The sequence below is a fragment of the Bidens hawaiensis genome, unplaced genomic scaffold (genome assembly GCF_021521415.1).
Source record: "Bidens hawaiensis isolate Kalapana, Puna unplaced genomic scaffold, B.hawaiensis_p1.1 tig00040007_1, whole genome shotgun sequence".
Lineage (NCBI taxonomy): Eukaryota > Viridiplantae > Streptophyta > Magnoliopsida > Asterales > Asteraceae > Bidens > Bidens hawaiensis.
In genome coordinates, this window is record NW_027497041.1 from 22441 (window position 1) to 37036 (window position 14596).

A 14596-nucleotide genomic window follows, 5' to 3' on the forward strand; every position below is an offset into this window, starting at 1 on the left:
ACCCGCTCTCGCGCGGTCTTAATTCTAACAAGTAAATGCAACGAGACAATATTACTTCTTATCACCTCTCGGTCTCACAGAAGGTGTATTCTAACTGATTTTAGATGATTATATTACCCACTTATCCCTACGGTTGCGCACCCCGCAAATAAACCCAAAACACCAAGTTAAGAGTCTAACAAGCAATCAATTAATCAAAACCGATTCAATTAACTAATGCAAGAAGATTATAAGTAATAACAAATAAAACACAGCCATCACACACAATCTAATTCATGGTTTAGTTAAACTTTACATCAATAATTTAAGTCTTGAACATTAACAATCCATTATACAAGTCAAAACTACTCAACAATCATCTATCCTAGGTAGAACAAACAAGTTTAGCCTAACATAGATTTTGGACAACCATGCATACTTAATAAAAACATCACAAACATCATCATAAACATTATAAAACTCATTCAAGATCCAAACTCAATCAATGACAAGACAAACTATCAAACAATTGCAAAACAATTCAAATCAAAAGACCAAATCAATAGAGTTAGGGTTCTTGAAAGATAAACAAAGTTTAGAGATGTATACTAAAGGTTTATGGCTGAGATTTGTGAATGTTTGATGACCCTAGCTGCTGCCCAAGATTCCTTCTTTCTTTCTCCAGCCGCCAAAGATCACAGCCGCCACAGCTTCCCTTCTTTTTTTCTTTTTCCAGCCGGCGACAGAAAGTTGCGATCGCAACTTAGGGTTTTGAGTTAAGGTTTGTGTATTTTCGGGATTAGCAGCTGGTTAATGACTGAATAATGATTATTTTAACTAAATATAATATTATATTAGGCCCCTAACTTGTGGGCTTGGACCGGGCCTTGATTAAACTTTGAAACTTTGACAATTAAGCCCCTAGAATCTTCCAATTACTAAACTCCACAACCTACAAGTAAACACTTATATTTGTAAAATCAAACATAAACAAACCATAAAACTTAATAATTATACTAAAAAGCAATTAAAACATGATAAAAATGATACGGAAAGTAAGTGTGTTTCACTACACATCATTTTGATATGTAGATGTTGTGGTGTAAGTTGTGTAGGTTATTGATAATTTTGTTTTTGATAATGTTGTTTTTGTTATAACTAGTAATTTTGTTGTTGAGTTATTGATATTGATAATTTTATAGCTAATTGTGGTGTAGGTTGTGTAGGTTATTGATAATTTTGTTTTTGTTATAACTGGTAATTTTGTTATTGATTGTTATTGATATTGATAATTATATAGCTAATTGTGGTGTAGGTTGTGTAGGTTATTGATAATTTTGTTTTTGTTATAACTGGTCATTTTGTTATTGATTGTTATTGATATAACTGGTAGTTCTTAAAGCAGATTATTATTGATAATTCTGTTTTTGTTATAACTGATAATGATTTGGTTTATATTTTGAGACGTTGTTTGCGTTTTTGTGTAGGTTAGTTCGATATGTAGACATTGTGGTTGTAGGTTGTGTAGGTTAAATTGTTAGACATTTTGTTGTGTTGTTGGTGTGTATTACGTATGTGTAGGTTCATTTGGATTTCATTTTGTTGTTTTCCTACATTTCGTTCATTAATGTGTAGGTAATTGATTATGTCCGTGTAGGTTCATCTAGATTTACACATGATGTGTTTCTTGATATGTTTTACATGTCTGTAGAGTGACATCAGCTTTTGGTTGGTTAATCTGATATGAAGTTGTTTTGCTTTAAAATGTGTAGGTTAATCTGATATGATGTAGGTTAATATGATAGGCATGTCGTTGTGTTGCTGATGTTGATTACGTATGTTGATTTCAGTTTCATGTGTTTTTAAGTGCATACGTGTACTTATCGAAGATATGTCATACTAGATATCCGTTTATTGTCATTTTAGTTTACCACTTCTTAGCTTAGAAATTGTAAGATATGCATGTATGCTTGCGAATGCTTATGTAAGCCTATGTACACATAAATATATTTAACTTCTTGTTAACCAGACTCCTATTTTTTTATCTTTATACCTTCTCATCAGCGTCTACCGATCTAACCAACACGACACAAAGTCCCCAAGCCGTTAACAACGCATATACGGAAATTAATGACGAATGTAAGTACAAAAAACGTAATATAATAAGAATCATGTTTTTTCACAACATTTTATACCTTTTGATCTTTCAATTATTTTTATCTTTATACCTTCTCATCAGCGTCTACCGATCTAACCAACACGACACAAAGTCCCCAAGCCGTTAACAACGCATATACGGAAATTAATGATGAACGTAAGTACGCAGCTTACATCACACTATATAAACCGTTTGATGTTATGCACTAACTTAACATCACACTGCATCATCAGACAACCAAAAAACACAATATAAACCGTTAACATCACACTAACTTAACCCACGCTACATTAAATATAAAACAGAAGATACTTAAGACCTCAACATATAAACCATGCGTACACAGATTCGCAACATCAACCTACAATGAAGACAAACTATGTTGACATTCAAAAGCACATAACAAGCATCGTACACAACTATTATCAATTACCAATATGTTGTCCATCTTCCCCATTGTCAGCTTCCACATCAACAGGATCTTCAGCAGAATTCGTAAACTTTGAAAACGATGTTTTCAACGCTATCCTCTGGCTACTTCTTTCTGCACTCAACAAAAACCGTAATCGTTTACTTCCTGAATTTTAACACATGTACCCACCTCATATCAAAGTCGGGTTACCTCTTTTCAATCCGAGTTTTCCCTTCATTTTGTTTTGACCTACACAATAGTTAACATACATGAACATCTATTAAATTTAATTAAATATTCAAATAATCAAATACAAAATACACCTCATTAAACAAACAATATTGTCGGTAAGCTCGATGTCAGATGAAACTGAACGATTGCTAACGCGACGGGTGTATGATCATACTAGACTGAGAATATATTAGACCTCTCCGACATGTATTCAAGTAAAGAATATACCCCGTTAGGTATAAATTGTTAAAAACACAAGACTAACAGCTGCAAGTTGATTATTAAATAATAGGTAAATAGATAAAGTACGCATATGTCCCCAAAATATTTAAAATAAGGAAAAAAGGGGAGTGATTACTCACCTTAGTAATGAAGCGAGAGATAAATGAATACGGTAGTAAACAAGAGTCACGCTCTGTAAGGCCCCGTTACCGGTAGCCCTACTTTGGTGTTGGATTTACTCATAAACACAGTTCTACAATATATCGTCGATAAAGACGATTACTGACTTATCCAACATTGGCCGACACACCCTATTCATCATGTCCATAAATGCTGCGGGAACATTCGTTAGACCGAATGACATCACGAGGAACTCGTAGTGTCCATACCGCGTCCGAAACGCTGTCTTAGGGATGTCTGCCTCTTTCACCTTCAGCTGATGATAGCCTGATCTGAGATCTATTCGTGAGAACCAACTTGAACCTTGCAGTTGGTCAAACAGATCATCAATCCTTGGCAAAGGATATCTATTCTTTACCGTAAGCTTGTTCAACTCGCGATAGTCTATGCACATTCTCATACTTCCATCCTTCTTCTTCATGAACAACACAAGTGCGCCCCACGGGGAAACACTTGGTCTAATGAAACCCTTGTCGAGGAGTTCTTGCAGTTGGGACATCAGTTCTTTCATCTCGGACGGTGCTAGACGGTAAGGCGCTTTCGCGATAGGTTGGGCTCCTGGTACTAAATCTATCTGAAATTCTATCTCTCGCTCCGGTGGCAACCCCGGAAGATCCTCAGGGAATACTTCTGGGTAGTCGCACACGATAGGAACATCTTTCATCTCTTTTGTCTCGGTCGTAGCGTTGACAACATACGTTAGGTAGGCACCGCACCCTCGCCTTAACAAGCCCTCGGCTTTTATCATCGAAATGATATTAAGCCCAGAACTTTTCTTATCGCCATAAACCGTCACCGCACTACCATCCAAGGATTTTAACCTTATTATCCTACTCTTACACACTATCTGAGCTTCATACTCAGACAACCAATCCATTCCCAAAACTACATCGAACCCTCCTAAGGTCATAATATACAAGGTAACAGGGAACTCATGTCCCTCTAACTCTATCTTACAATTCTTAACCATCCTCATTATTTTAACCGAAGCGTCACTAGCGGATTCTACTATAAACGTTTCAGACACTCGGCAACATTTAATTTTAGCTAATTTACTAAACGGTGTAGCTACGAAACTTCTATTCACACCCGAATCAAATAATACTGAGGCAGAAATACCGTTTACTAAAAACATACCCGTCACAACATCCGGAATCTGTTTAGCCTGCTCCTGGGTCAGCATGTAGGCTCTAGTCCTTGGCCTAGCTTGATCGGTATCCTTCTTTACACTACCTCCAGCCCCACCATCAGTACACTCCCTTACCATATGACCCGTCTTACCACACTTGTAGCATGTGGGTTTTACATCACACTCGTTAGCATAGTGCCCCACCTTCCCACACTTATAACAGGCATTTGTTCCCAGTCTACACTCTCCACCATGAGACTTTCCACACTTGTGACACATATCCAAACCAGTTCCCCACTTGCACTCTCCACCGTGCACCTTCCCACACGTCTTGCACGTCTTTCTCTCCCACACTTTCTGCTTCTTGTCCTTAGAGTTCCACAACTGGGTACCAGGTCGTTTAACAGGAGTGACCCACTTCTTGTCTTTCTTCTCTTCCCCCACCACAATATCGTCCGCAGCCAGATCCTCATAAACCATCCCTGCGAGTTTGACAACAGAGTCAAAAGTAGCAGGTTTATTCGCCCTGACCAGCATGCGAACCTTTTGTGGAAGTCCCCTCACATAACACTTGATTCTCTTAGACTCGGTGTTGACCATTTCGGGCACCAACCTAGACATTCGGTTAAAATCGGTGGTGTACTCACGATCTGTCATCGTCCCAGCTTTCAAGTTCAGGAACTTCATCTCCGCCCTCTCAACTTCGGCGTCAGCACAGAACTTCTTCATCACCAATTCTTTCAGATCCTCCCACCTCATAGCCTTGATTTCCTCTCGGCTCCTTCTTTGTTCAATCGATTCCCACCAATACATCGCCTCATCTTCAAACGATTGGGTGGCATTACCGACAGCTTGATCAGGACGACACTCGCTAATGCGGATAATTTTATCCATGGTGGTTATCCACTGAAGGGTAGCGATTGCGTCTCCCAAACCATTCAGTTTCGGCGGGTCACAGCCCTTGAAGGACTTATAGTTGCACCCACCTCGGCCTCTTTTCCTACTATCAGCCTTCACAGACTTAACCTCACTCGAGGCCTCTCTTTCTTCTTCATCATCTCTCCTACCACCTCCTCCCGCTCCTTCAGCGGTTCTTTCACGGCCTCCTGCAGACCCCTCCGGATTCATGTTTTTCACAGCCGCGGCTACCGCTTGGACAATAGCTGCTTGGATTAAGGGATCTAGCTGAACCCCTTCATTGTTGTTAAGGTTTCCTCCAGCTGCACTTCCTTCTTCTTCGGTGTTGGAAGCTGTTTCTACCGAAGGTCTTTGGACGCGACGAGGCCTGCCACGGCGTCCGGTACGGCCTCCTGCTCCAACAACTGCCCTAGATCCAGTCATTGTATTCTGGAAAGGAAAACACAAACGTCATCACTTAAGGAACTATTTAGTACAAGGATAGTAAGGTTAACAGGTAATAACATTGGCCAGCTGTGATTAGCTGATCACGTTACTTTCCGTGTCCTATACACTTCCTCTTATGAGTCTATTTGTGCTAGTTCTACTCTAAACAGTTAACCAATCGAACAATCAATTAATCCTATCCCTAACATTCTCATATTCTTTCTTTAGCAATTAAGCTAACATTTACACACATATTTAATCATACACTTTACCGTTACTGAGTTTGCTTGAGTGACACATGGCTATCTCGAACTGGCATCTTCTTTCTTTTCTTACTTTAATCCCATTCTCTGTTCGAGTCTAAGCATATAGGATGCTTAAATCTCTTGAACTTTGCTCTGATACCAACTTGTAAGGCCCCATTACTGGTAGCCCTACTTTGGTGTTGGATTTACTCATAAACACAGTTCTACAAATCAGAGTTAATTAAAACTTTACGCGGAATATAAAACTTCAACCATAATATCTTATATAACCTCCAAATCTTGTCTTATTAAACATTCATAGTCATTTAAAACAAAACATAGTCTTTAAAACATCACAACATTTCTCCGAGATGCCAGTATCTTCGATTCCATGCCATGTGTCTTCAATCACGCGAGCTGCCTCAACCTATTTGCCTGCGTGCATACTAAAAGTCAGCGACGCTGAGTGAGTTCTAGTTAATCACATCACTTACTTTACATACACATATACGTGTCCGAGGGTACGCATTACATACTTAACCTGTCCATCAATCATCATACGCAATCATAACTAACCTTACGTTATAAAGAGCATTCGCCCTACATACCTCGGATATTATTAGGGTCCGGTACCCTCCATCCTCGGATATTATTAGGGTCCGGTACCCTCCATCCTCGGATATTATTAGGGTCCGGTACCCTTTCTTCCATACCGCTATAACATACTTTCTATTTACATAATCGTAGGTTTCATACATACATCATTCATTCCTCATCTTACAACATACATATAACATCAACCATTTCCTGGCAATACATGCAATTCCGAAGATCGTTCATGTACCGACAAGAAAACATGCATACATTTCACATAATACACATATGGCATACACTTATCACTTAGGATAAGTGTATTAACTAATCACATCGAGTATTCACACAGCCCCGAAAACATAACAAGGAATGGGGCTAGAAACTCACCTGAGTCGGTTACGTTCACCGTTAATGGTTATTCCTTTCTTGAGCTGTGCACGACTAACTGTATAACAATTACATGTATCAATTAACTATTACTATCTGTAACCATATGGCATACACTTATCACTTAGGATAAGTGTATTAACTAATCACATCGAGTATTCACACAGCCCCGAAAACATAACAAGGAATGGGGCTAGAAAATCACCTGAAGTCGGTTACTTTCACCGTTAATGGTTATTCCTTTCTTGAGCTGTGCACGACTAACTGTATAACAATTACATGTATCAATTAACTATTACTATCTATAACGTCTTTCTAGTCTACTTATAACCCACAACGAACGGGGGTCCGGGGGTAGCGCCCCTGGCAGCGGGGTCTAGGGGCGGCAGCCCCTAGCAGGGTCCAAGGGGCAGAGCCCCTGGCTGGGGTCGAGCTGCCAGGCCAGCTTGGAAAATTTTTATTTCCATTAACTGTCGTAACACATTTTCCATTAGAGTTCGTATTATTATTAAATTTGCTAACTTAAAAAGTTCAAGGGATTCTTTGTAAGTAAATCATTCTTTCCAGGTTCAAGGACCATTATGTCATTATGTTAAACTTCTAATTCGTTACACTATTCTTAACGAATCGGACTGTCATACGAACTGGTTCTTGTAACGAATAGACCCCCTAACGAACTGGTTGTTTAAACAAATCAGTTCCTGTAGCGAATTGGATAATCTAATTCGTTATCTCCTTTAACGAACTGGCTAATACGAATCAAGGGTAATTCGTTACCCCTTTTCCCTAACGAATCAGAGGCGAACTAGAGCTAGTTCGTTGTGCTCTCAACTAACGAATCACCCTTCAATTCGCTAAGTTACCATAGCGAACTAGGGTTAGGTCAGGGAATGTCAGAACATTCCCTGACACCCCTAACCTCGTATTAACTCTTCCGGCGCCGCCATGGCCGGAAAACCGCGGATTCGCCGGAAAATCGAGTTTTGACTCGTTTTTCACCGTTTTTCGCCCCGTTCGATCCAGATCTGAGCTAGGGTGATCCCTAAGCTCATCTTAGGTTCGGTTTATACCCGATTCCCTCCGGATCTCGTGACTTAAATGGTTTAATGGTGTCGGCTCGTCGTTTCGTGACCATATCTAACGGGTTTAAGCTAAAACAACATCATACTATCATTACCTCGGGTCGGTGCTCGGTTTCCTTCTTGGTTTCGGCTAGAGAAAAATGAGAGAACTAGAGAGAGATCTTAAGTGTGTGTTTTGGTGGTGTATGGAATATGTGTAAATGAGGAATTAAATGGTTATTAAGGGTTTATATATTTATGGATCATGGGCTTAAGCCCATGGTCTTTCCTTCTTTCTTTCCTAACCCAAGCCCATAACCCATATTTATTTACCCAACACTAGCCCAACTCGTATTCTATTTATCTAAACCGATAACGACCCACCATAAAATAACGAAATTTATTTTATTATTATAACCAAAAGTAGGATGTTACACGCTCTTCGGGAAATTACCGACAAGATTTATTAATAAAGAATAGTTCCGGAAACGAGATAGGGATATCGGAAATCTTAATGATGAAGTATCCTATTATGGAAGTTAAATATTGCTTAAGCTTATTATCGATTTTTAATTCTTTTATTTATCAATTTTATAATAAATAACATATCCTTAATAACGTTATAATTATAAAGGAAATACCAAAATAAATAAATATTTATAACTTTTAATAGATTATATAAAGAGATTTGTTTTAAATTATTATTTTAAACTAGAATACGCTTAATGCATATGTATATATATATTATATATATATATATATATATATATATATATATATATATATTTACTATTAATAACGATTTCTTTTAATTTAGTATTATAAATAATCAATAATAGATAATAAATTACAATATTTGTATAAACTATAATCTTTTTATAAGTACCTAATTTTGTATATTTTAATATGTCAATTAACAAGATTTTATTAAATATATTTTAGATTCAAACTCTTTTTAAATATTAAAACATTTATTAATTTTAATAACAATACTTATATATATATATATAGGTATTGGATCATTTCAGAAGTTTTTTTACAGCGAGAAGTGAAGGTGTAACTCCATTAATCCCTAATTTCACTCCATTTCTTATGTGTAGGTGCATATGTATGTGTGTAGGTGCATATGTATATGTGTAGGTACGTATGTTTGTATATGTGTATGTATGTTTGTATGTGTGTAGGTACATGCACTTGTCATTGTGAACACATTTTCCATGTCTAAAGAAACACTGGTATAGTTAAAAGAATATAAAATCATGATAAAACAAAAGGTATAAGCTTACATGTCTGTTGTACCCTTTCTTCTACCTTTCCATGGACCAAAATAGCCGAGTAGGGGCCTGGTGTGTTATTTTTGGGTTCACCAGCCAGCCCATCTTCGTCTTTCAGAAATTGTAACTGTTGGTTGGGTCTCCTTGATTCAACCCTAATCAATCAAACCCACCCTCGAGAGCTGCTTCTTCTTCTTCTTCAGGTATGAATGAAACTTACTTTTAAATCCTCTCTCATTTCTTTCTATGTTACGCTAAACAAATTGTGGCTGTTAATCAATTCATGTTTAATTTATATGTTATGTTTCAAAAGAAAGAATTCACCTTTACCCGCAAATCAATAAGTCGGAACCCATATCTTGTAATTCTTTTTTGATTTTGAGTTTTTGGTGGCCAACTGTTCGACGAAATGCCCAAGTGAAAAATCGAAAATGAATTTGGATTTTTTTGTTGTACACTGTAAACATAGAGAGAGTAGCATGCCTGCCCAAGATAATGATGCCAACATATATTTTTTACTTTTTTTCGTATGCCAGATTAAATGCCTAAGTGAAAAATTGCATATGAATTTAAATTTGGAAGGTAGCATGCATAATGTGTAAGATAGTGAGAACAATGATGAAGCAAGATATTCACTCGTTTGTTCTTGTATCACGCCCATACGCTGACCCAATACGGGCTTCACTAGTCAAGGCTAGGTAGGTAGGCTGGCTGGCTTGTACATGACATTTCTATTTTTTGGCAGTGTAGGACATGGTTTGTTTCAAACAACAAACTACTTTACTTTAAACTAAGTTCAAAATTATTAGAATTGTGGGATGGTTAGATCTTAATCTTTAACTTAGATCTGGCAATTTTGACCCACCATTCTAAAACTGGATTGATATGGGTCGTTTTAAAAGAATTTGGGTTGATACGGGTGAGTGTTTCTTGTAGAACGAGTAAGACTGAGTTGATTGAGAAAACCCCTTTCTAGTTTAACAGGTCAAGTAGGTTGTTTTTTTTCAAAACGGGTCAGAATGGGTTGATATAGGACCCTCAACCCGGTGCCGGTAAGCGCATAATTTGGCATCGGGCGCACAAAAGTGTAATTCATAGTCGGTTGTCGGTACACACGCAACATGTCATCGAATGTGTAACGTGCATGTAACCCGTCTGTAACCCGGCGGCATTGGACGTGTAACTGGTGCCGGTACGTGCGTAACCTAGCGGTGGTACCCGCATAACATGACATGAGACGCGTAATTGGTGCCGGACTACCGGTTTAGGTTATGGGTCTTGACATTCATATTTTTAGCGCAAGATCAAGGACTGGAAATTGGTTCGGTTAAAGTTTAACTTGATCTTGAACTGAAAGGTTGATATTCATATTTTAATTTTTTTATAAACAGGCATGGTGAACCCTCCACCAGTGAAGTCTCAAAGAATCACAAACTTTCTAAAACCGTATCTCTTGAAGATGCATTTTACAAACAAGTATTTAAGTGCACAGGTGGTTCACGCACCAACTGCAACCGTTGCAACTGCTGCAACCTCACAGGAGAAGGGTCTACGGGAAGCTTGGACCAAAAGTCAACAAAGCTTGAGAGATGTTTCTGCTGCTGCTAAGATTGGGAAGATATTAGGTGAGCGGTTGCTTGTTAAAGACATTCTAGCCGTGTCAGTCGTTTACAAAAAGAACCAAAGATATCATGGTAAGGTGCAGGCTGTTATTGATTCTGTAAGGGAAGCAGGTGTTAAGTTGCTGTAAGTTTTATGCAAGTGTTTTGTTAGAATAAAATATGCAAATGAACCCGTGTGTTTGTGGGTGCATAACGACATTGTACTGTATGATGTTAAATGCGTTCATGGTGGTGTTCAATGATTCGGGTTGAGTTGTTGTCGGGTGAATTATGTTACATGACATTTTTATATGCGCAGAGATTGTTATTTTAACGTGCTTTCATGCAAACAGGTTGATTTGGGTGGTGTTTAATTGTTAACGAGCAAAATTTAAAAGAGTAGCTAAAAGTATATTGGTTCAACAGGTCACACCGTCAGATGCACAAATAAACCAGTTCGGGAACCGGTTTGTAACTTGGAACCGGTATTGAAATCCGTTTGGAACCGACCCTGTTCTAGGGTTAAAATTGGTTTTAACTTTTTGTTGATACTTACATTTCAGAACCGTATTTTAATAAAAACTCGTTAGAGATAGATAAACTGCAAAATCTATTTCAGTATGCCACTGGCGAACCTTCGGATGGTGAGTAGTTCAGGTTATATGTTTTGCTCTAAATATAACGTCTTAAGACATTTATGTTACCACCAATGTACACTTTTCAATTTTAAATAGATTTTAAGTATACAAAGTATCGAAGAATATGTAGTTTGGATACATGAAACAGGACAAGGGTATAGGAGATATAGTTTTCAACTTTTCATGGCTGTTTATATACTAACAAGATTATAAAATACATATCGAAAAAGACAACCAGCTTAATATTAAGAAATAAAGAATAATTTTTAATAAATAAAAACCAAACAGCCGAACAAAGAAAAGTCCGTTCACAACAAAGAAAGATACAACTTCTTCCTAGCAAAGAAATGGACATACGTTATCAACATTTTTTTAATCTATTCAGACTTATAAATTTAATCTATTTTTTTTGTAACATTTTTCTAATTGCTGTTAATAAATGTAAAGTGGGTGTGGTTAATAAATAAGAATTGGGCTGAAGTTTGAAGAGAAGTGTTGTAGGCCGGCTGCTAACAAAGTTACTGGGCTAATACAAGCTATGGGCTTCGGGAACTAAAAAGAGTCTAAATTGCATATAGAAGAGATTGGGGTCTATGATTGAGACTTGAGAGTTGTCATTTTTATCCAGAACTCGAATACTAAACCCAACCCGAATTTACTCAAACCCGATTAAGATGGCACACGAACAGCCCGAGCACGATTATGATCAAACCCGTAACCTAAGGTAGTATTTGGTTCGATAACTGGGTTAAAAAAAAAGTTTAATCGGGTTACCTTGTATTAACCTGAATTTACATAAAAAAAAATAATATCAATTATACATATACATAAATTATCAATTGAAAATTCTAGTTTTCCTCCCATATATTTTGTTTTTGTTGTTTGTATGTATATATATGAATTTTTTTGTTAGAACAAGATGATTTGATGTCTTTTTAGTTTATACAAGTGCTTGATACGCTTTGGCTTGGTGCTTATCTTATTTAATGATTTTTAGTTAATATATGTTTTTACTGCATGAGAGTATATATTTAAGATTTTGAGTTTATCTAATGAATACAATGCTGAGTTAAATTGTAAAGTATGCGTTCCAATTTGTACTTAGAAACCGGTATACCAATTAACCTGATACATATAAACCCAAAACCGATTAACCTAAATCTTATTTGGGTTGGTAAACAGATATAATTTATATAACACAAAACCCCAAAAGCCCGAAACCAAATTAAAAACTCGTTCAACATCCCTAGATTTGTGTGCACATGATGAAACCAAATTAAAGACATGCTAATGCAAAAATATAGAGACAAATTTACTACGATTGACATTATATCATGATATGTCACTGATGACACCGTAACAAAAAATTGACATTCTTAAGACACTTTTTTAAATATAAAGCTATCAGACATGGTCTTCATTGATCAATTGGTTTTACTATCACACCAGCTTCACTACTCGTCTCATCCCCTATAAATATGATTTTCACTTCCTATCGATCACTCCACTCTAACATTTTTTATTTTTTGGTATAAAAATAATAGTATTGTTTTCTAAAACAATATAAGCAAAAATAATATTTTAGTAAGATTAATATTATTATTCAAAAAAAATTATTATTAATAATAATTAAAAAAATAAACACTTCAATTTGAAAATTACAAACGTAAAATGTAAAATGCAAAATAATAATAATAATAATAATAATAATAATAATAATAATAATAATATCAACTTATCATCATCAGATTATTTTGAGTGTGTGCATATGTTTCACTAAAGTTACCCAATACAAACGTAGTTAAAGACGCTTATGAGACTGAAAAATACTTTATTATGAAAACAACTTGATCTTCAATGAAATTTATATTGGGAAGTTCATAATAAAAATTTAAACAACAGTATTATTTAGATTTGCAAAAGAAATAAAAAAATGAACAAACACATATAGATAGGGAAAAATCAAATTAAGTGATAGATGGAATATTATTAAAAACATCAATTAAGGTAATTGCCGTGGCCTCAAGCAGGAGGTTCGTGGGATTGTAACTGCAATACTTGTTTAATGAAGAACTATGAATATTAATAAGCCTATCACTAAAAAGCTAACCGGCACCGTCAAGCTAGTATGGAAGGGCCCCTTTCCACTCCCCGCTCACCACTATCATCATCGTCCTCCTTTTCATCCTCAGTCATAACCTTCTTCAACATGGAACTCAGCGGTGAATTATCCACGCTGAGTTTCGCGCTCAATCTGCCCTCGTGGAAGCCCTTGGCGGTAAATCGCGCTCAATTTTAACCGTATTTCATATAATGTAAACTAAACAAAAATATAAACACGGTGATATATAAATTTAAACACATGGGCTGCATATTTCCCACATTCGGTTTTTGAAAGCTTGAAATCAAGAAATTACATTATCCTCTTTTACTTTATCAAGAGTTTCTCTTTTGAATTCACAAATTAAAGCATTGTTCAAATACTCATCACCCAATCGATTGCGCAAATCCGTCTTGATAAGCTTCTGAAGAAACACAGATATGATCCCCTTAACGGGTCCTATATCCAATGAGTCCACAGGGTAGGATATAAACAACAACCAACAACGATATGAGCTCAATATCCCAAAGTCCAGTGACGGAAACCTACAAACAGACACCGTGAGCTCGTTACGGGAAGGACAAGAGGGGGGGTCTTCCCGTAACCACCCTCCGGCGTGAGAATAAGTACAGTTCTGATAGGGAGAAAGTACTTAAGTATTTAGAGTAGATAGTTAGGAGTGAATGAATACCTCATGTAGATTGTGAAGGTATTTATAGCCGAAAAATGTGGGAATGTGATTGGTCCAGCTGTCCCATTCTAGAAAATGCTTTCGTAACTGCCTGGGCACGTGCCCTCATATAATAGGTTGAGCTATATGTCCCATGTGCATGCTTATAACAACCTAGACACGTGTCTCTCTATGATAGGACAAGATAACCATGGCATGTGCACCTGTTATAACAACCTGGCCAGCTGTCCTCCATTCATTGGTTGATGGGTCACGTATTGTCCAAGAAAGGATCTTGGTGAATCTTCTAGAAGGTATTTAGTTAGTTACAGCTGTCCTATGACATTGCCTTCTGATCATCCTAGTGGGT

At 36.9% G+C, this 14596-nt stretch overlaps 1 protein-coding gene across 1 annotated transcript; it reads left to right on the forward strand.

Annotated features, from left to right (window-relative positions):
* Positions 1 to 9356: 9356 nt before the first annotated feature.
* LOC143591724 (uncharacterized) lies at positions 9357 to 11468 on the forward strand. The gene is made up of 2 exons (XM_077071845.1): positions 9357 to 9419; positions 10608 to 11468. The coding sequence occupies exon 2, from the start codon at positions 10610 to 10612 to the stop codon at positions 10964 to 10966; it is 357 nt and encodes a 118-aa protein (XP_076927960.1). The 5' UTR covers positions 9357 to 9419; positions 10608 to 10609; the 3' UTR covers positions 10967 to 11468.
* Positions 11469 to 14596: the final 3128 nt, after the last annotated feature.